At 37.0% G+C, this 21,237-nt stretch overlaps 1 protein-coding gene across 15 annotated transcripts in view; it reads left to right on the top strand.

The window, feature by feature from the left end:
- The window catches only part of BTRC (beta-transducin repeat containing E3 ubiquitin protein ligase), a 178,115-nt gene that overhangs the window by 57,765 nt on the left and 99,113 nt on the right, over positions 1–21,237 (top strand). For 9 of the 15 annotated variants that reach the window (XR_004972147.1, XR_004972148.1, XM_036336242.1 and 6 more), the window contains exons 1-2: positions 1,328–1,419; positions 2,754–2,861. The exons of 3 other annotated variants lie outside the window; for them this stretch is intronic. Coding sequence is in view for 9 of the 12 variants with exons in the window: in XM_036336242.1 (XP_036192135.1) it covers positions 1,351–1,419; positions 2,754–2,861 (177 nt within the window). In the remaining 3 variants the exon portion in view is untranslated. Of the gene's footprint in view, positions 1–1,327; positions 1,420–2,753; positions 2,862–4,759; positions 4,855–21,237 lie in introns of those variants that run through there. 3 more of the 15 variants (XM_036336239.1, XM_036336267.1, XM_036336259.1) reach the window with 2 other exon arrangements.

Below are 21,237 nucleotides of genomic sequence, written 5' to 3'. Positions count from 1 at the left end.
GACGGGGCGGTGCCCCAACTCCCCTTTCGGCCCTACTCTGTGAATTACAGGGGGGAGTTCCCCAACCCCCTGATGGGCCCTGCTTTGTGCGTGACAGGGGGGAGCTCCCCAACCCCCTGATCAGCCCTGCTCTGTGCGTGACAGGGGGCAGCGCCCCAACCCCCTGATTGGCCCTGCTCTGTGTGTGACAAGGGGTGGCGCCGCAACCTCCCCATCGACCCTGCCTTGAGTGTGACGGGGCGGTGCCCCAACCCCCCAATCGGCCCTACCCTGAGCGTGACTGAGGGTGGCATCGCAACCTCCCAATCCGCCCTGCTCTGTGCATGACAGGGGGCGGCGCCCCAACTCCCCAATCGGCCCTGCTCTGAGCCCGACCAGGGGCTGCACCTAGGGATTGGGCCTACCCTCTGCCACCCGGGAGCAGGCCTAAGCCAGCAGGTCGTTACCTCCCGAGGGGTCCCAGACTGCGAGAGGCCACAGGCTGGGCTAAGGGCAAATTTTTGTGCACCAGGCCTCTAGTTTAAATATAAAAGAATTTAAGGTTGAGAGAGTGTCACTTGAATGTAAAGGATTTTTGTCTCTCTTGTTCATTGTTCTATCCTTCTACCTAGAACAGTGCTGAGTATAAGGAAGATGCTCAGTAAATCTTGTTGAATAAATGACTGAAACATTACTTAGAAATATTTAATTTTATTTACTCACAAAAGTTACTTTAGTGAAGAACTTAATGCTTCCCAGTCAGAGGTAAGGGGATTTGAAAAAATGTCAAGGTAGTTAATTAGCTAGAGTGCTAGGCCAATTGGAAGGACAGAGAAGGTGAATTAATACCTAGGCAGTGGGGAAAGGTCAGTTTAATAGAGTGCTTGGATTTCATACAATAGATACAGGGAGGCTTTATGAATTATTGACCAGAGTGACATAATAACAAAGTGAATTCAGTTATTTTATTTAGGTGCTGTTTGTAAAATGGATTGTAGCTTGAGGTAAAGAAACATTGGAAACAGTGAACAGTGTTAGGAGGTTGTTGTAGGACAGTGATCGCGAACCTATGACACGCATGTCAGAGGTGACACACGAACTCATTTTTTTGGTTGATTTTTCTTTGTTAAGTGGCATTTAAATATATAAAATAAATATCAGAAATATAAGTCTTTGTTTTACTATGGTTGCAAATATCAAAAAATTTCTATATGTGACACGGCACAGAGTTAAGTTAGGGTTTTTCAAAATGCTGGCATGCTGAGCTCAAAAGGTTCGCCATCACTGTTGTAGGAGTTCAAAGCATTTTAGCTGTTTTGGTTAGTATGTTATCTGCTGATACCTTTAGCAGATACCCTTCTTTGAAGTGTGATGTCTCCACTTTATGACCTATGGCTGGATGGAGTCAGGAGGAAGAGTTCTACACTGAGAAGCAATAGGGTAGGATTCTAGTTCTTACTTCTCTACTTTCTAAATTCATGATCATGGATAAATACTTGGACATCAATCATCTAAATTATAAAACGAGGAAGTAATGATCTGAAAGACCACACTATTTTTTGGTGTCCTTACTATTGTTATGTCAGTTATAGATTGTGTGAATAATGAATACTCTATTTTGTTTTCTAATATTAATTCTTGAAACTAGAGTATTTTAAGAAGAGAAAAGCCCCATAATGATATTTAATATTTCCAAACTTATAAAGGCTAGTATTATGTGCATCGACTGCTATATTTTAAAATATATATTCCTGTTTTTATATGTGCTATTATTGGGTATTTAAATTTTTTAGGATTACTAGACTGTAATAGTACCCAAGTTGACGAACAAAACTTCAGCCTGGGATACTTTTAAAGAAAATTGAAGAATATTAAACTTCTAAAACATAATGTGTTTTGTAAAACTATAGGAGCAATAACATTGTTTCATTAATATTACTAGAAATCATAATTTCTCCCTTATTTTGATACTAAATACACTATATGTATATTTATTTTCACACATACATTTTTGCTTAGAAGGTTTTAATACCAGCAGCATTGGGGTTCTCTCTCTCTTTTTTTTTTTCTTTTTCTTTTCTCTCTTTCTTTCTCCTTTCTTTGCTGCTATATTCCCTTCTGTTTGGGTTGTTTCTTGCCCTCCCACCCCCCACCCCAACCCCCTTTAATCTATCTGGAAAGATGAAGAGGCAACTGCTATGGCAACTATGCATTTTGGTTAATGAATAGCAGACTAACAAGATACATAAAACATAAGCAAATTGTACAGAGTTGCTGTCAAAGCTGGAGGATAATACTTTTTCTTCTAAAAGTAAAACACTTTAATTTTCCTTCGTATTTTGTTTTATAATTTACCATTCCTAATATTGAAATGCTAACATGAACTATTTCTTTTTTTTGCTTAGTCTGCACAAGATTTCACCCTGTGATGAATTTATGGGGAAGAGTTGAGATGTATAGAGGAAAAGAATTGATTAATTAGGTTAAGAATTGGATTTCCTTTACACTCATACAGAGAAGAACAGAGACAAAAAGTTTTACTAAATATTTTGGTTTTGACCTATAACCTTTCTCCCCTTGCTTTTTGGCAATTAGTGCTCCTTTTGAGTCTCTCTGTGGGATTAGAACTAATAAGTAGTATTTTCTTGAAGATGTTTCTATCATAAAGGGCAGCTACAACTGGAATATTGCATTCAGCCAAGCCTTGAAAATTCCTGTAATCTGTACCATCCTGTCTCATACTGTCCCATCTCATAGTTGTCCTCTCTCTGCAGTGCTCTATGCCCAGGTCTCTGTGGCTGGGCTGCTCCAGCCTGGCGGACAGCATGCCTTCGCTGCGATGCCTGTATAACCCAGGGACTGGCGCACTCACAGCTTTCCAGGTACTTTCTCTGTCTCTGTGGGTTATTTGCGGGCTTCAGTGTGTGTGTCTAATTCATGAGTGTGTCCCTCCTTCTTTTCCATGCTTTACTTATGTTCACCTTTTCTCCTTCATGTTGTCTTTATTTCACGTCACTCGGTACTCTTTAATGATTAATTTCTAATGTAAATCCAGATTGATTCACTCTTAAGACATTTTTATTATCATGATTGGTTTGTCAAAGTTGACATAGCACAACTTTTCACTATTGGTTTTCATATCTAGCAGAAGTATGATAGTGAATTTTAAAGTAATCTCAACAAATAGCATTTGATATGTAATGTTTGCTCTGGACCTACATAAAGATAAGTAATGTAATTAATCACTTATAGCCAGTTGCTCAAATACCTTCTTATGTTTTTCTTATGATTACCAAAAATATAAAGTGCTCTGTCTGAGTGTCTTCTGGTTACTATGCTACTATAAATTATATGTATACACTTTTTTTTTTTTTTTTTTTGGTAAGAACTGTGTCTATATCTTAGCAGGTCTTGTTTCAAGGTAGAAAGGCCTTTAAGACCTTTGAGTACAGAATTCAGCTTGAGACAGTCAAACTGATCTTGCATGGACCAACAGATTCTAGTTCTCTTCAGCCTTTCTTAGAGGCCATTAAGGCATTTCTAGGATGTGAGAGAAAACTATAGAGAAAGAGAATGGGAAAATTTGTAGAGGAAAATAGAAGAGCTTGGTGCCCCATTGTTTACAGATTAACGTACCATATTTGGCAGTTTTCTTGGCAGAAGTGTTATCTATCCACCTTAGGTATTTGGAATTTGTGTTTAGCATTTGATACATAACCAATTAGTGTTTTTATTTGTTTTTAATCTATGTAGCTTATATTTTATGTAGAAGAATTTCAAAGATATGCTTAAGTAAGCATCAGAATGCTTATAACTAAGTCTTAGTTAAAAGAGGGGAACTTAAGTATTCCACACTCCTGAACAGTGGTAACAGTTGCTAGTCTTTAATGATACTATTTTAGTGATGATAATGCTATATAGTATTTCTAATTGTCCTTTGCAAAATATAATATTAAAGTTCCTTTGCTTGTCTTATGAGATACAATATAGTAAAGTATATAGACTTTAAAATTAGTTAAATCAGGGCTTGCCTACTGTCTCTCACTAGTGGTATGGTCCTGAGCAAGTCATTTAATCCTCATGTTCCTCATCTGTAAATGAAGACTATATATAGTAAGGACATGCAATAAATGGTTGCTGTTTTTATCATCTTCATCTTCATCATCATTAGCATTATTGCTGTGTTACAGAATATTGATAACCTCAGAATATCAATTGTTTCAAATATCTTATATTTTTTACATTGTATTATATTGATAAAGTTCCTGCTCTCAAGAAACTTTATTTTATTGGTTTTTAATCTTTTTTGGGGGGAGGGGTGCTTTGCAATGAGTTTAACCGAACTGCAAGAATAGTTCCTAAAAGGCTGCCCTCACTTGAGACACCAGTTTCAGGGAGCCCCCACGACCACCCTCAGGTTTGACAATTCACCAGAAAACACTCACGGAACTCACTGAAAGCTATTATATTTACGTTTTATTACAGGAAGAAGATACAGGTTAAAATTAGCCAAAAGAGGAAATATATAGGCAAAATCTGGAGGGGTCCAAATGTAGAACTTTCTGTCATCCTCTCCCCATGGAGTTGTGGATGGCATTACTGCTTTCAGGCCACAGTATGTGACAATACATAGGATGTTGTCAACCAGGGAAATTCACCCAAGCCTTTGGTGTTCAGAGTTTTTATTCGGACTCAATTACAAACTGCCCACATACTGACCTTTAGTCTTTAGCCCCTCCTGTCAATCATACTAATGCTTTTAGTCTCCATTTCCTCGTAGGATTGGAACTGCTAAAGTGTGGCACAAAGCCCCCATCATGAATCACATATGTCCAATGGCCAAAGGCCCCAGGCAAGAAAAAACACTTCTTTTAGGTAAGAAGTTCCCGGGGCCTAGATAACACCTTCCAGTAGCCAAGGTCAAAGGCCAGAACTCTCTTTGGATAAGGGTAATTTTCCACTACACATAGGTTAGGGACTACTTTGACGACCTGATGATAACTATTGATTTTGGAAAAATACTGCAACACATAGGCAAAATTTTATTTAGTAGTTTTGTATATAGGATTATATTTATACTAAAGGCCCAGTGCATGAATTCGTGCACCAGTGGGGTCCCTCGGCCTGGCGTGCGGGGATCAGGTCGAAACCGGCTCTCCAACATCCCCCGAGGGGTCCTGGATTGCGAGAGGGGGCAGGCCAGGCCGAGAGACCCCACTGGTGCATGATCAGGGCCGGGGAGGGACGTGGAAGGTTGGCCAGCTGGGGAGGGACCGTGGGAGGGCTCCAGGGTATGTCCAGCCCATCTCGCTCAGTCCCAATTGGCCAGACCCCAGCAGCAAGCTAACCTACCAGTCATAGCATCTGCCCCCTGGTGGTCAGTGCACATCATTGCAACTGGTTGACCGGTCGACTGTCTGCACCCTGGTGGCCAGTTCACATCATAGCGAGAGATTGAGTGGTCTTAGCATATTATTAGCATACTACGCTTTGATTGGTTTAACGGACGACCGGACACTTAGCATATTAGGCTTTTATTATATAAGATTTTACTATGAGAGAGCTATTAAATCACATAATTCTAAAACTAATCTCCCAAACTGGTAAATCTATGAAGGAAATGTGCAGGGAGCCATAAGAATAAGAATATATAAAAGAGGAACCTGATTTAACCTGAGGGTGGGAATAAAGATGTTCAGGTAATCAGTGTTCGAGAAGGAATTAATTAGGGAAAGGGGACAAGGGGGGAACATTTCAGGCCTAAGAAAGAAGCAGTGGAAAGGCCCTGAGAACTGATGGAAGTTGGTATATTTAAAGACAGTTGAAAAAAGACTGTTGTATCAGAGAATGAGGAGAATGGAGAATCTTGATCATGCAGGATTAGGCTTGATGCTAAGAAGAGTAGTGAGTTGTTGAAAGGATTTAAACAGTTTGGCTTACAGGCCTTTAGATGCATTGCTTGCTATAGTAAAGCTAAGCAACTGAAGAGAGAGATGGTGGCAGTTTTGTTTGGTCACAGGATACCTTTGCATTCTTAAAATTATTGAGGACCCCAAAGTGCTTTTGTTTATGTTGGCTATATCTATCGATAGCTACTATGCTCAAAATTACAACTGAGAAAAAAATTAAATATTAATTTATTAATTTATTTAAAATAGCTATAATAAACCCATTATATATTCATGCAAATAAAATATTTTTATAAAAAACAACTTTTTAAAACTAAGATGCATTGTATTACAATGCTATTTATAAATCTCTTTAATGTCTAGGTTAATAAAAGATAGCTGGATTCTCATTTCTGCTTCTGTATTCAGTCTGTTGTGATGTAGTGTCTTGGTTGAAATATATGAAGAATATCCAGCCTCACACAGAAGGGAGAGGTATTTTAATATAATACCTTTTCAGGTAGTTGTAATTGCTAAATGATTAGTTGTGGTATAAAATCTGAAATTGTCTGACTGAATTTGTATTCTGTTATATTAATGAATTGTTCTCAGTCTGCTCAACAAATCATGCTGGAACAATTGGTCACGTAAGTGCAAAATAATGACCCTCAACTGTTACACTATACCATATACAAGAATTAGCTCTAACCAGATCATAGACTTAAATATGAGCTAAGATTATAAAACTAACAGAAGAAAATGAGAGAGGAGGGAAAAATCATTATGGCTTTGGGTTAGGCAAAAGATTTTTTCGCCGTAACCGGTTTGGCTCAGTGGATAGAGCGTCGACCTGCGGACTGAAAGGCCCCAGGTTCGATTCCGGTCAAGGGCATGTACCTTGGTTGCAGGCACATCCCCAGTAGGAAGTGTGCAAGAGGCAGCTGCTCGATGTTTATCTCTCTTTGATGTTTCTAACTCTCTATCCTTTTCCCTTCCTCTCTGTAAAAAATCAATAAAATATATTTTTTTAAAAAGATTTTTTTTCAATAAAACACAAAAAACATGAGCCTTATAGAAATCAATGGTAAATTGGATTTATCACAGTTTAAAATTTCTGCTTTTCAAAAGACACTGTTTAGAAGACAAACAGGTAAGGCACTGACTGGGAGAAAACATTTGTAAAACACATTTCTGATAAAAGACTTGTATTCAGAATATGTATATAAAGAACTCTTACAACACAGTAGTAAGATAAACTACCCAATAAAATAATGGGAAATTAATGGGCAAAAAAATTTTGAATGGATACATTACCAAAAAGATATACAAATGGCAAATAAGCATATGAAAAGATGCTTAATATTTTTAGTCATCAGAGAAATGCAAATTAAAACCATAGTGAGACTCTACTATGTTGCCACCCGATACCTCTTCCAACCCTGGGATGTTGGGATGGGAATTCAGTAGACCCTAGATAGTTAATACATTCCTAGTGTAATAATGAGAAATGTTGTGCTAGAAAATGCCTTGAAAGCAGAATTCTTGCACTTATCCATTGACCCCCACTGTACTCTGCAAAGTACTTTTTAGTAGTTTGGAGTCAATAAATTCTGATGATTTTAACTATATTAGATAAGTGGTAAAGATAATGTATGCAATTAAAAATTATACAAGTTAACATCATCTGTCTTGGAACCAAGATACCAAGAAAAAGTTGGTCTAAAGCAATCTTGAATCTAAGAATTCTGAACAAATTCACTGTCACTGTCAGGGTTGTCTCTGGTTTTAATCAAAAGTCAACAAATGTATATTTTTAAAAATTTGTTGAGCCCTCTTATAAGTTGCTACTTCTAGAATATATTTGAAGAAAGGCTGATTTAGAGGTTTTACTGGAAAATTCAGGAATGTATTTGAGTGTGTGGTCCTTGAATTATATTGCAAGAGTGAAATTGTATGGTATAGTCAGAAAAGAGATACTTAAGAAATATCTTAGAAAAGAAGCCCAGAGGCCAGGGTATGGTTCAGTGGTTAAGAGCATGGGCCCTGGTACCAGACTGCTTGAGATTTTAGCCTGTCTCTATCTAGGTATGACCCTGGGCAAGTACTTGAACTCTCTATACATCAGTTTCCTTATAATTACATTGGGGATGATAATAGGATCTCTTATAGAGTTGTTGTTAGAATTAAATTAATTGATTTATATTAAGTCCTTAGAATAATGCCTGGCAGATTATTGGGTTTTATATTATTAGAAAGAATGTACAGAAGACTAGATTTGGAAGCTTCCAGTAAATACTGTTTTCCACCTTAGTATAAAACGGTATTCTATTAAATAAAATCTTACATTTTTTCATTCCTTACAGTGGAATTCTGTATCATAGGGAAGCCTATTCTTGGTTCAGGTATTGATGAAAAATTTTGCTTTTCCCAACATTACTATAAATGTGAATGTTTATTTTTCTTTTCTTATCTTCAGAAAGGTCCATTATGTGTATGTAGCAAAAATGGAAGAAATAGTCAGACATGATATTTTTATTCTATTACTCCAAAATTTGTTCTATGTTAGGTTCATTGTGCTCAGGTACTCAATATTGCTGGTTGATTACTGGCAGATACAGAATTTAAACCTAGTCTTTCCTGTTCCCACTTCTAGAACTATAACGATCTTAGTAGAATTGCATCCTTCTGGTTTGGGTTTTATTTTATTACTAGAGGCCCCGATGCACAAAATTCGTGCAAGGGTCTCGGCCTTCGCAGCCCTGGCTGCCTCAGCCCTCACAGCTCTGGCTTTGTCTGGAAGGTCGTCCAGAAGGTCATCTGGATGGTCGTTCTGCTGTTTAGTCTAATTAGCATGTTAGCTCTTTATTATATAGGATTAAATTTTTGTTTATGTAAAATTTATATACAGTGAAGTACACAGATCCTAAGTGTACTTTGGATGAGTTTGACAAATGCATACATTTGTGTAATCTCATTCTCAAGATAAAGGACATTTCCATAATCTGAGAAAGTTCCTTTGTACCTCCATCCAATGGCTACCCACCCGCATATGCAATTACTGTTCTGATTTGTCACCAAAGATTAATTTTGCCTGTTCTTGAACTTCACATATATGCACTCATATAGTACACATTCTTTTTTGTCTGTATTCTTTTGCTCAACATAATGTTTTTTAGATTTATCTATTTTGTAGTGTTTTTTAGTAATTCCTTTTTAGTGCTGAATATCTCCAATTAATATATCACAATTTGTTTATCTCTTCATCTATTCATAGATATTTGGATTATTTCCATTTTTTTTTTTTTTTGTCTACTATGGAAAAAGCTACTTTATACAAGTCTTTTTGTGGATGTGTGTTTTTATTTCTCTTAGGTAAATACCTAAGAGTGGAATTGCTGAGTCAGAGTAAATGTTTTTTTTTAACTTTATTTATTTTAAATGTATTTTTATTGATTTCAGAGAGGGAAAGGGAGGGAGGGAGAGAGGGAGAGAGAGAGAGAGAGAGAGAGAGAGAGAGAGAGAGAGAGAGAGACATCAACGATGAGAGAGAATCATTGATCGGCTGTCTCCTGCACGCCCCTACTGGGGATCAAGCCCGTAAACCGGGCACGTGCCCTGACCAGGAATCGAACTGTGACTTCCTGGTTCCTGGTTCATATGACTTCCTGGTTCACGCTCAACCAGGTTGCAGGCTTGATCCCCAGTGGGGGGTGTGCAGGAGGTAGCCAGTCAATGATTATCTCTCATCATTGATGTTTCTCCCTCTTCCTCTCCCTCTCTGAAATCAGTCAAGGAGGTGCCCCAGTAGGAATATTCATTTACCAGTATTGCCAAATATGTTTAAGGAAGAGATTTAGTAATAGTTATATGACATTTTCCCCCCTTGAAATTATTGTATTCTTTTAGGAAGTTTGAAGCAACTTATGAAGTCAAAATTTTATGACAATAGAAAAGGAAGTGCAATGGAGTTGTTGAATTTGTTGGATTATGCTCAGTAACTCAGATGGAAATGTCAACACTGAGACAGTTTAACTGATTATTATTTCATCCCACACTCTTTAAACTAGTGACAGAAGATGCTGAAAATATTGTTTAAATTGATTCTATGAGGACATGTTTAGTTTATACATATTTTCATTTTCATTATTGCATTGGTTTGTCCTGGAAAGTATATGGGTGGTTAAGAGGATTTCTGTTGATTAACAATAGATGTATTTTGTGGAATCACTTGCTCATCCTTAGCAAATGGTGATCTCATAATCTCTAATATTAAATGACAATGATCAGTTGAGAGAAAGTGCTTAAAAATAGAGTCATTAAGATCCTTTATTTTCTATACACATTGAAAGGAAAGAGAAAGTCTAACAATAAGAAGTAGCCCAGCAGGAGTGACTCAGTGGTTGAGGTCAGGGCTCAATTCCCAGTCAGGGTATATGCTCGGGGTTGTGGACTTGATCACCAGTAGTGGGTGTGCAGGGAGGCAGCTGATCTATGATTCTCATCACTGATGTTTCTGTCTTTCTCTCCCTCTCCCTTCCTCTCTGAAAAAAATAAAAATATATACATATTTTAAAAGTAGATTTATATGACCTTAATATATTTTATGTGTCAAGAATAGCTAGTCCTTTTAGGGAAATCTTGAGCTAAATGTACCATATAATGTTTTAACATTAGCTATAGTCTCTTGTCAAAGTCAAAGTTGCTGAAGGTAGATGTCAGGAGACATAATGTATTTTATTGTTCAAGAATATTTAGAAGTCTACTAAATCTTACCATCTACTAAGTAAAATGTTAAATACAACAATACTGGGAGAATTAAGCATTATTCAGAATCTATGTATGTATGCACATAAGACTTCACTTTATATTGGAGGTCTTAGGGGAATATGAATTATCAAATTGAGTATAAATTAACATGTAAATCTTATTACAAAAAAATACTATAAGGAAAATTATCCCATGACAAAAATGCATATTAAGCCCTAGCTGATGAGTCTAAGTCCCCCTGTTGTCTATAAACTAGAGGCCGGTGCACAAAATTCATGCACAAGTAGGGTTCCTAGGCCTGGGTGGCAATCAGGGTTCATTGAGGCCTTTTAGCTGCTGGCTGGGGCCTTCCTTTGTTCCGTGCCACCTCCTGGTGGTCAGCGCACATCATAGTGAGCGATCGAACTCCTGGTCTCCCAATCAAACTCCTGAGGGGACACTTTCCATATTAGCCTTTTATATATATAAGATATATAGGTAATCACAGTGCAGCACAATTTCTGTGTAAAAATTCAGTTCTTTTTTGTACATATATTGACATTTGACCTATGTTTATCCCACCTACACCCTTTACATTAGGAGTTTGAATATAGTGACAAATCAAATGTTTTTTTATTTTGGGAGGGGAAAAAAACCAACATTTTTTCCTGGGTATCAAACAAATTATTTATTATGAAATATGTAAATTATTTGGTAAACAAATAAACCAGAAAGTATCACCCATAATCCTTTCACTTTAAGGTAATTATCAATATGTTAGTGTCCTTCAATTTAGAATTACTCATCCATCCATGCATGCATGTACACACAGAGACATACCAGATAAGTATAGTTTATTTAAATATATTTTTAGTATTATCATTTTCTTATAAAATATAAAAATTAAACATTTAATATTGTAGAAAATACAGAGACGTAGAAAGAAGAAAGGAAATATTTTAAATCTCCTTCTAGGCATTACCATTTTATTGATACTGATACTTTTTGAATTTCAACTACAGTAGTCCTCCCTTGTCTTTGGTTTCACTTTCTGTGGTTTCAGTTACCCACAGTCAACTGCAGTCTAAAAATTTTAAGTGGATAACTCCAGGTATTTTGAGAGAGAGGCCATATTCACATAACTTTTATTACTGTATTCCTATATAATAAGCCTATATAATACAAGGGTAATATGCAGATAGACCTAACGGCAGAACAACCAAACAACCAATCAAAGTGCAATATGCTAATGATATGCTAAGGCTGCTCAACCGCTCTGTCTGACGTGCACTGACGACCAGGGGGCAGTCGACCAGTCGCTATGACTTGCACTGACCACCAGGGGGCAGATGCTCCAACCAGTAGGTTAGCTTGCTGCTGGGGTCTGGCCAATTGGGACTGGGCAAGATGGGCCAGACAACCCTGGAGCCCTCCCGTGGTCCCTCCCCAGCCCGATTGTGCACTGGTGGGGTCCCTCAGCCTGGCCTGTGCCCTCTTGCAATCCGGGGGATCCCATAGGCTATTCCCCTTGGGAGGGCGCCAGACTCAGGGCTAATGGCTGGCAAGTGCTGCAGCAGTGCAAGCTTTTCCCAATTGGGACTGATTGGGCGCTAGCCCGCCGCAGGCACAGTGGGGCCGGGATGAGCGGGTGCAGCAGGTAGGAGCTGTAGGCGCCATTGGACTGGACTGCGGGTTTTAGTCCAATCCCTGCAGGCCATCCAGAGGGACCCCACCGGTACATGAATTCATGCACCAGGCCTCTAGTATTGTTATAATTTTTCAATTTTATTATTAGTCATTGTTAATCTCTTACTGAGCCTAACATAAATTAAACTTTATCACAGTTATATATGTATAGGAAAAACATAGTATATATAGGGTTTGGCACTATCTGCAGTTTCAGACATCCACTGGGGTCTTGGAACATAACCTCCTCGAATAAGGGAAGACTACCAAATACCATATTCTTGTCCAAATTCATTTATCCGTGGTTAGATTGATTTTGGTCACTCTATCTCATGGCTAGTTGCTCATATGTTTATAATTGGATAAAGCTTGAACTTGGTTTACCACTCATGTAATTGAGTGGTTTACTACCATTCCCCTCTAATGTATTGCTTAGCCATTTCAAATGTACAGTTCTCCTAAGGTGTTGTGTTCTCTCATACAGCTGTGCCTTTGCATATCCTGTTCTCCCTACTTGGAGAACCCTACTAAAAACACCTATCCTCCCCCACATCCTGCCTCCCAACTTTATCTACTTGGCTAATTCTTATTATCTCCACGATTCGGCTCAAATTGTTTTACCTTGAGAATAAAAGCCCTCACTGATCTTTTCCCTTTCCTTCTTAACCTAGTCAGAGAATCTTTACCCAGGACATGTAATGGATACCTTTGTAATAGCACTGATAGCTATTCTAATCACTCCCCAGACTGTGAGTTCCTTGAGAGTAGGATTATATTTTGGTCACTTTATATTTCCAGTGTCAAGTACAGTGCTTGATACAGCGTATGTGCTTAATGAATTCTTACTGAGTAAATCATCAACTAACATATATGGGATGGGAGGAGAGAAAACATTGGATTGTTGGTGGTACCTGCATATACATACACAAAAATGTTCTGTATGCAGAAATAAGTTATACTTAAACAATTATTCAAAAATCCACACATTTACATGGAAAAAAGGAAAACATGCTGAGTCTGATTTTACGGGCAGTCTTCAAATTTTATACATTTGGCTTACATGCAACTCACACCATGATGATCCCCTGTGAATTGGATTTTATATGCTGAATTTGGACTCTTGTTGATGAACAAATGCACATTTCAAGCTATTAAAATAGTGGCACTGCAAGCCAGCTAACAGTTCAGTTCAGTTTCAATGATGTCAACCTCTTTATCTTCACAGCAGTGTACATTTGTGCAATTATTTGACTATTTTATTGCATTTTACCCTTATTCCATAAAAGAATAGATCCTGGGAAAATTAAAATGATGATAGTAGTGATAAACAACACTGTAGAGAAAAGAAGGAAATCTTTAGGCACACTGAAAGTGACCCTTTAGTTTTTATTAGGTACAAAATTAAAGTACATGTACAAAATTTTGGAAATACATTATTGAAGATTGCTTCTTAAAGAGAAAATATAATTATAGATTTTTTAAATAATTTTTTTATTGATTTCAAAGCAGAAGGGAGAGGGAGAGAGATAGAAACATCAATGATGAGAGAATCATGGATCGGCTGTCTCCTGCACACCCCACATTGGGGATCGAGCCTGCAACCTGAGCATGTGCCCTGACTGGGAATCGAACTGTGACCTCCTGGTTCATAGGTCGAAGCTCAACTACTGAGCCATGCCAGTTGGGCTGGATTTTTAAATGTATCAACTAACATTGAAATTTATCATGCAGCTTGTAGCCTTTCAATTTTTATATATATTTCAACAAGAAAAGTAGAGATGACCTAGATTTACTGCATTATCCTGGAAAGACAGTAGTCTGTCTTGGAGAAATGACATAATTATTTGTGTTTCTAGATGCCTACTTGGTTATTTAAATACTCTTTATTTCTTGAGTTTTGTAATAATAGATCCCTCTATTGCTGACTATTTTGACATGTCTGTGATGTAGGTAATGTTTATTTATAGGGTTAATGTGCAACATTGTTTAATGTTTATAGAGTAAGCAAATCATCTTATTGTGAGATGATCAGATATCCATAAATTTTTTTTTGTATTTTTCTGATGAATCTGAAAAATTAACCTCTTCACACTACAAATATTTATTGCTTTTGTTTATGTTGAATAATATCGGATTTTCCTAATTGCCCTAACTTCAACATGACCACTAGTGGCAGAAGGAAGAGAGAAAAAGTATCCCAGGAGGCCTAGAGTTGCTCCAGTGTAAGAAGCACAGACTGGAAGAATGGAATTGATGAAAGGGTAATGGGATGCACTGTCCTTACCAGATAAATTCTGGGTGTGGGCAGTTAAGATGCACTTGTATTTTCTGGATAGGTACATATCACTCGCTTTATAGTCCGAGATTACCTTGTCATTGCCATCTTTGGACTGAATAGGTGCCAGAGTATCAAAGGGGTTCTTTCTGTGCTATTCAGGAATCCCCCACTTTCGTTGTTTTGGGACTACTACCGCCATTTGTACATTCTTTCACTATTGTGCTTTATGTGGTGGTGTTTTATTATGTTGCTGTCCTTCCTTGTTTTAGTTTCTAGACTTGGTATTTTATATGGACTATCAAGATTTGGAATCTTGTTAGATAGGCAGCATTAAGAAAACTCTTTTGGTTCATTTTTCATGAAAACCCAGGTTATTTACAATGACCTCACCGTGGGGGAGGGGGACGACAAATCTCTTGTTTAGCTACATAGGCCTCTAAGAATTGTAAGATTTTACTATTGGGAGGTGATACCCATGAGTTGGGGGCAGAGGGGGGGAGGGTTTGTGTGTGTGTGTGTTTTTTTTCCTGAGAGAGGTGTTGAATAGCTTTGAGCTTTTCTATATTCTCTGTCCCACTCCTCTGGAGACCAAGTCTATTATATTTTGAAATAGTTATTTGGGCCTAGGATATAGTACATCATCATGAAACAGGATTTTGCAGTGTGTCTTCCCCCTGCTGGGTTATCTGTCATCTGCTTTTTAAAGTTCTCAGGTGTACCATTTAAATCCTTGAGACCTTTGTTGCAGACCTAGTATCTGTAGCTTGGTATAAATTAAATTGGAATTCTGTGCCCTGTAAAATTGATGTTAAAAAGACTATATTCATTTTCATTTATGTTCTTTAGCAAAAAGTTCAAGTCTTAGCCTGATTTGGGGTGTGTGTGTGTGTGTGTGTGTGTGTGTGTGTGTGTGTGTGTGTGTGAAAGGTCATAAACAGGAAAGAGGAGAGGGATAAGTGCTCATTTTGTTTTTATGTTAAACACGCACCCACAAATATATATTGTACTATTTCAAACTAGTAAATACAGATCTTTTGTATATGAGCATGGGAAGTTTTATATTTGAAAGAAAGTGCATGATTAGTTTTACTAAAATATAGTTGCTATTGTTATTGTAGTTCCTACGCTTGGCATGAGCTGTGTTTTGAGGAGTGCCTGTCTTTCCCCCCCAACCCCCATAATAAAACATAAGGGAAATTTCCAGTAAAATATTAGTATATTTCTCCCAGATTTTTAAATTGGCAGGTCATTAATTTTTTAGCATTTCATTTGCAGCATAGTGCAATCCTTTGGGAGGAATTGGTAAAATGAGGATAAAATGGGTACAGGATTCCAACAGCTTGAAAACAACGCCATATTTGACCAAACTCTCTTTTGTATTCCCTACTCTGGTTCTGTTCCAGTAGTCCTGGAAACGTGCCTATGGACTGTTTACAGTGAGATTATAAAACTGAATCACGATTTTGGTGAATAGAAGCCAGAGCATGTGGCTCCAGCATCCCAGCTGGCAGTAAGCTCTCCCTAGGTTTATGAATGTAGTTAGATGGCCCCCAACTGTTTACAAGACAGCAGAGGTGAGATCTTTGATTGACAAGTCAGAAATGCATTAGATCATTCTCTCTGCCAGTCTCTGGTTCATGCTGTTAAAAATGTCAGCCTCCAAGTTTGAATGGCAGCCTGAGGGCCTTAGAAGCTTTTTGTTTTCTGAGATGGAAACACAAATTGGATGTGTGCCTGAGTGCTTCATCCTGGGCTGTAATTTCATCTTTTAGCTAAGAACCACAAGGTACACGAGCAAAGCACCCTGTAAACAATAATACTGTGGAAAAAAAATAAACAAGGTCGTGTTTCTGGTACGTTGATCCGATGGTGTCCTGACCTCTATCACGTTGAACATCTCTACTCTGATTGCTGTTCCCTTTGGCATTACAATGAGAGAAAGAGAGACTGACATAGAGGAAAAGATTTAAAGTTGCAGTGTCGTTGCACATTCCTTGTATTGGCTATGAAATATTGAACTGTCAGAGTGTGACACTTGGTTTTTTAAGCAACCTTTCTTGTTTGAGGTGTTTGCAGTTCATTCCTTTCTCCCCCATTTGTCTGCTTTCATTGATAGGGCTGGAAGTAGTTGCCTTAATGCATGAAAAGGGACAATGTTAAAGAGAAGTGGTGCTGATGGAGCCAAATAAACTTAACACTGGAACATAAATGCAGGCTGTGAGGTGTGGGCAAAAGGAGACCAACATTGGTTTAGTACATTGTTATTGGAGTTTATAGAACACCATATTGTAAGGAAGAATCAGCTTAGGTTCTGGTTCTGTTTTTGTGGAGACAGGAAATTAGGAAGGCAGTAGGAGGTAAAGATGAGTGACATAGTTTGTTAGACTGATAGCCTACTATATGGCAGTATTGCCAGTCAGATAAACAGCCATGTTATTTATTTCTCTAATTACCCAATATCTTTGGCAAGTGGTTCGTTATAAAAGACTAAAAATTTTGGCAAGAAAATAACTTTTTATAAAATGTGAAAAATTTGTATTTGCAGTAAGTTTGATGAATAGGTAAATACTAGAGGCCTGATGCACAAAATTTACACAAGGGGCTTGGCCCCCACCCACTGCAGAGGCCGCCTCTGCCTCACCCCCTCCATGGCTTTGTCTGGAAGGACATCTGGTCTAATTAGCATATTACACTTTTATTATTATAGATGGAAGAACCGTTATGTTTGTATTACTATAGTGTAATGGCACACAAATTGAAAATATTTTCTAGTGCTAGAACAAGTTTTCTATTGCTATTAAGTTGCAATCATCTTAAAACAATATATATTTTTTTAAAATTTCTTCTTCCTAAGAAAGCAGCACTATTGTTAGATGGATGCTTTGATCCATTTGGGGCATAGACCTTACAAGTAATGTTTTGAGTGAGAATGACCTTTTGCAATTCTTCTGGAGTATGAAAAAGTAGAAGTTTGTGTTAAAAGTATTTGAATTAGCCCTAGCTGGTTTGGCTCAGTGGGTAGAGCGTCAGCCTGTGGACTAACGGGTCCCAGTTTTGATTCCAGCCTAGGACACACGCCTGGGTTGCAGGCTCGATCCGCCCCCCCCCCCCCCCCCCGCCAGGGGCAGGCAGGAGGCAGCCAATCAATGATTCTCATCATTGATGTTTTTTTCTCTCTATCCCTCTCCCTTCCTCTCTGAAATCAATAAAAATATTTTTTTAAAAAGGACTTGAATTAAACTCTTATTGATAGTTTTAAGGGACAGCTATTTAGCTTAGCCTTCTTCCTCTGCAAATGTGAAAGGCAGTTGCTATCCTGTATCATTTTGGTGAAATGCAGTGGGAAAATCTTGGTAATCATTCCTGATATTTCTTAATTCCCTGCTTTGAGGTCATGTTGGAAAGAGAGGAGAGTGTATTTTTAAAATAATATCCTGCTCCTTTGTACTCAGAATTATGTCCTCATTTACAAAATACAGTGAACAGAAAGAAAGACCAAAGGCGGGGGTTATGGAGAATTAGTTACTGTTGCCTTAAGTATTGCTCTGTATTTTTAAAGCATACATATTGATGTAGATTCGCATTTAAGCTATGAGAACTCACTGTCTTGGCAGTGGGGAGTTTTTAAAAAGGATTCTTCTAGAAATTGATTTCTCATTGGCTGACTTTCTGAAACAAACCATTTTTTTTTCAATCTTGGAAGAATAAAAGTGCAAGTGTTTATCTAAAAAATAAGATTAGATAGGCATATGTACATTTATGGTATCTCCTAAATCTTAACACAGAGAAACTACAAAATTTCTTCTTCCCCCAGTGTATTATTAATACATCAACTACTATGAAAATGCCTCACAGCCTGTATTTTTATATAGCCACACCTCCATAATGATGATTAGCTTTATTAACCAGTTAGCTGCCATGTGTCCAAAATGGAAACCATCTTCACATGCCACGATATTTTGAATTTAATTTAAAAAACCAATTTTCAATGAATATTATAAAAATAAATATATTACTCATAATTTGGGTGTTCTTGAATATTTTCAGTTGAAAATTCTCACGAAAAAATGATTTTAAAGTTGGTCTATAGATACTTATGGCAGGCAAATGTTTAAAGTCCAGGCTTGCCTCATGAGCAAAAATCAGTACATTTATAGAACCACAGAATTTCAGCATTGGAAGAGACATGAAGCCCATCTAGTCACATACAGGAATTCTTTATGAAGTGTTCTTTGCAGGGGTTCATCTAATCTATTCTTGATCACTACCATTATTGGCAAGCTGAACTTCTTGAGTCATCTTGTTTTCTTTACTCTTGGTTCAATTAGAAAGTTTTCCCTTAAGAAGGAATTAAACTTTTTGCTCACATACTGATTCTAGTTCTGCCTTTTGTAGTAATAGAAAGTAATTGTCTTCTTTTTCGTATATTCATGTTTGAGGATAGCTACCATGTTGCTTATAAGCATATTTTCTGTTCCCAGAGTGAATACTCCTGGTTCTGTTAGTCATTCTTTGGAAAATATTAGTAATAATTCCTGCCATTTTCATAATCTCCTATATTTGTGGAGGATATCATTCTGGTTGTCCTTTCTTGTGAATGCATCCCACCTTGACAGTGTCCTCATTACAATATGGCATGCATAACTAAAGGCAGTGCTGCAAACGTGTGTAATAGTTTAGAATACAGTGATATGTCTTATGTTGAACATAACTTGGATTATGTAATTTAATTACTGCAGCCTAAAATTTCATATTCTTCTTTGATGTAGATGATGGAAAAATCTCTAGGAACTTGGACTGAATTTGTTTCTTCACCTTTTCTTTGAAGCCAGAAAAGCATATGTAAGCACCTTGACAAATGACATAATGTAGTGGCAGATCTGAGTGGTACAGGTATTTTAAACCTAGCGCTAGTTCCTGAAGATGGTGAACATCTGCTTAGAGGTATTGTAGAGCTCCACAATGCACTAATTGAATTACTCTTTTCTGAGTTGCCGACTGCACTAATTGAATTAGAATCTGTGTGTGTGTGTGTGTGTGTGTGTGTGTGTGTGTGTGTGTGTGTATCCGGGTTCAATCCCAAACTTAACCTGAGAGTGTGGGAGATATGACTGATGGTATGTACTGTGCTGCTATCTAATGGCAGCCTCTGGAACTACTACCTAGTCTCCAGGGAAGAAAGAATGCAGTCATCTGATCTAGTGTAACCTTAGTCTAACCCTATCCAGTTTAGTTTTAAAAATCCCAGGATGTGTTTTTGTAATTCTAAATTTAAGAAAAAAGAATGTGACTAATATATCTATTAAAAATTAAGATATGTATTATTAGGCATACTATTTTATGAAGTACTAAGTTGCAAATATTCAACTCAATTAAAAACTTCTAACCTCTAATTTATTTGGTGAAAATAAACCCAAATGAGTCAATGGATTGTGTTTTTTCTCATTTTGCATTTCATATGACAAATGTAAAAAAGAATTACCTTTATGAAATATCTTAGCATCACAGGAAGAAAGAGTGATATAGGATTTATGTTCTTAAAGAAAATTTATTTCTGGTTGTCAAAATACTGAGGTGAGTCAATTTAAGAGTGTTATCAAATTTTGCTATACATGATTATACTTATCTAAAATTTTAAAAAATTATTATAGAAAAAATATTTTAATTATGGATGTGCTGGAGCAAATTCTACAAATCCAGTTAATCGTTTAAAATTTAACTTTACCACAAATGTGGGTAAGTTTGAAATCCTCTGAGCATGTAGGTAATTTTCTTCTTTTTCCAAAAAAATCTGTTAGTCACAATTTAATGATTTTTGTAAAACATAAAAATACAATTCTTTACAATTTGAAAAGTAAAAGCAAATACACTTAGGAGAACTCAGCATAAATATATTTTGATTCAATTTAACTCTAGGCATTCTAACTTGTAAAAATAGCCCTTAACAGAAAAATATATACATATAATCACTTGCTTTATAAAATGTTTATGTGTGCATGTAATACCACTTCAACAATAGAAAAGTGCTAATGGTTACCTTTTTGAGTATTTAAAATGATCTCTTTCAGTCTTGTCATATGAAAAACACAAATATAAGGTCTAAAAATGTTTTAATCTCTTCTATATAATTTTTATTATTAAAATAAAATCTACATTTGAGTATTTCAATATCTTGTAGGGTAGCTTGAAAAAAATTTTAATTTAATTTTTAATTTTTAATGGTTTGAGAGAGAGAGGAGGCGAGAGAGGGAAAAACATCAATGTGTGAAAGAAACATCAGTCAGTTTCCTACTGAATGTACCCTGACTGGGGATTGAACCTGCAACTTTTTGATGTACTGGACAACATTCAACCAACTGAATCATTCAGCCGGGCTAGGCTAGTTTGTTTTTTTTATTGCAAGATTGAGCTACTTAGATTTCTTGTACAAATAGCTTTGATTAAAATCACTAAAATATATGATATGTACTCTTTAGATAAGCTTTAAGGGCATTTTACTAACTGAAAATGCATTTTGACACCATGTAGATCCAAAGCCTTACAAATAACATTGCCATTCACAATTAGCCACAATTCCACTTAATTCTTATATAGAGTACCTTCTGTGTTCCAGGTACTGTACGAAGTATTGGACATAAATTAAGATTCAGACCCTGTCCT

This window comes from Myotis myotis, unplaced genomic scaffold (genome assembly GCF_014108235.1).
Source record: "Myotis myotis isolate mMyoMyo1 unplaced genomic scaffold, mMyoMyo1.p scaffold_m19_p_15, whole genome shotgun sequence".
In the NCBI taxonomy this organism is placed as follows: Eukaryota; Metazoa; Chordata; class Mammalia; order Chiroptera; family Vespertilionidae; genus Myotis; species Myotis myotis.
The sequence above is the reverse complement of the archived record's forward strand: the minus strand, read 5'-3'. Positions and strand labels throughout refer to the sequence as shown.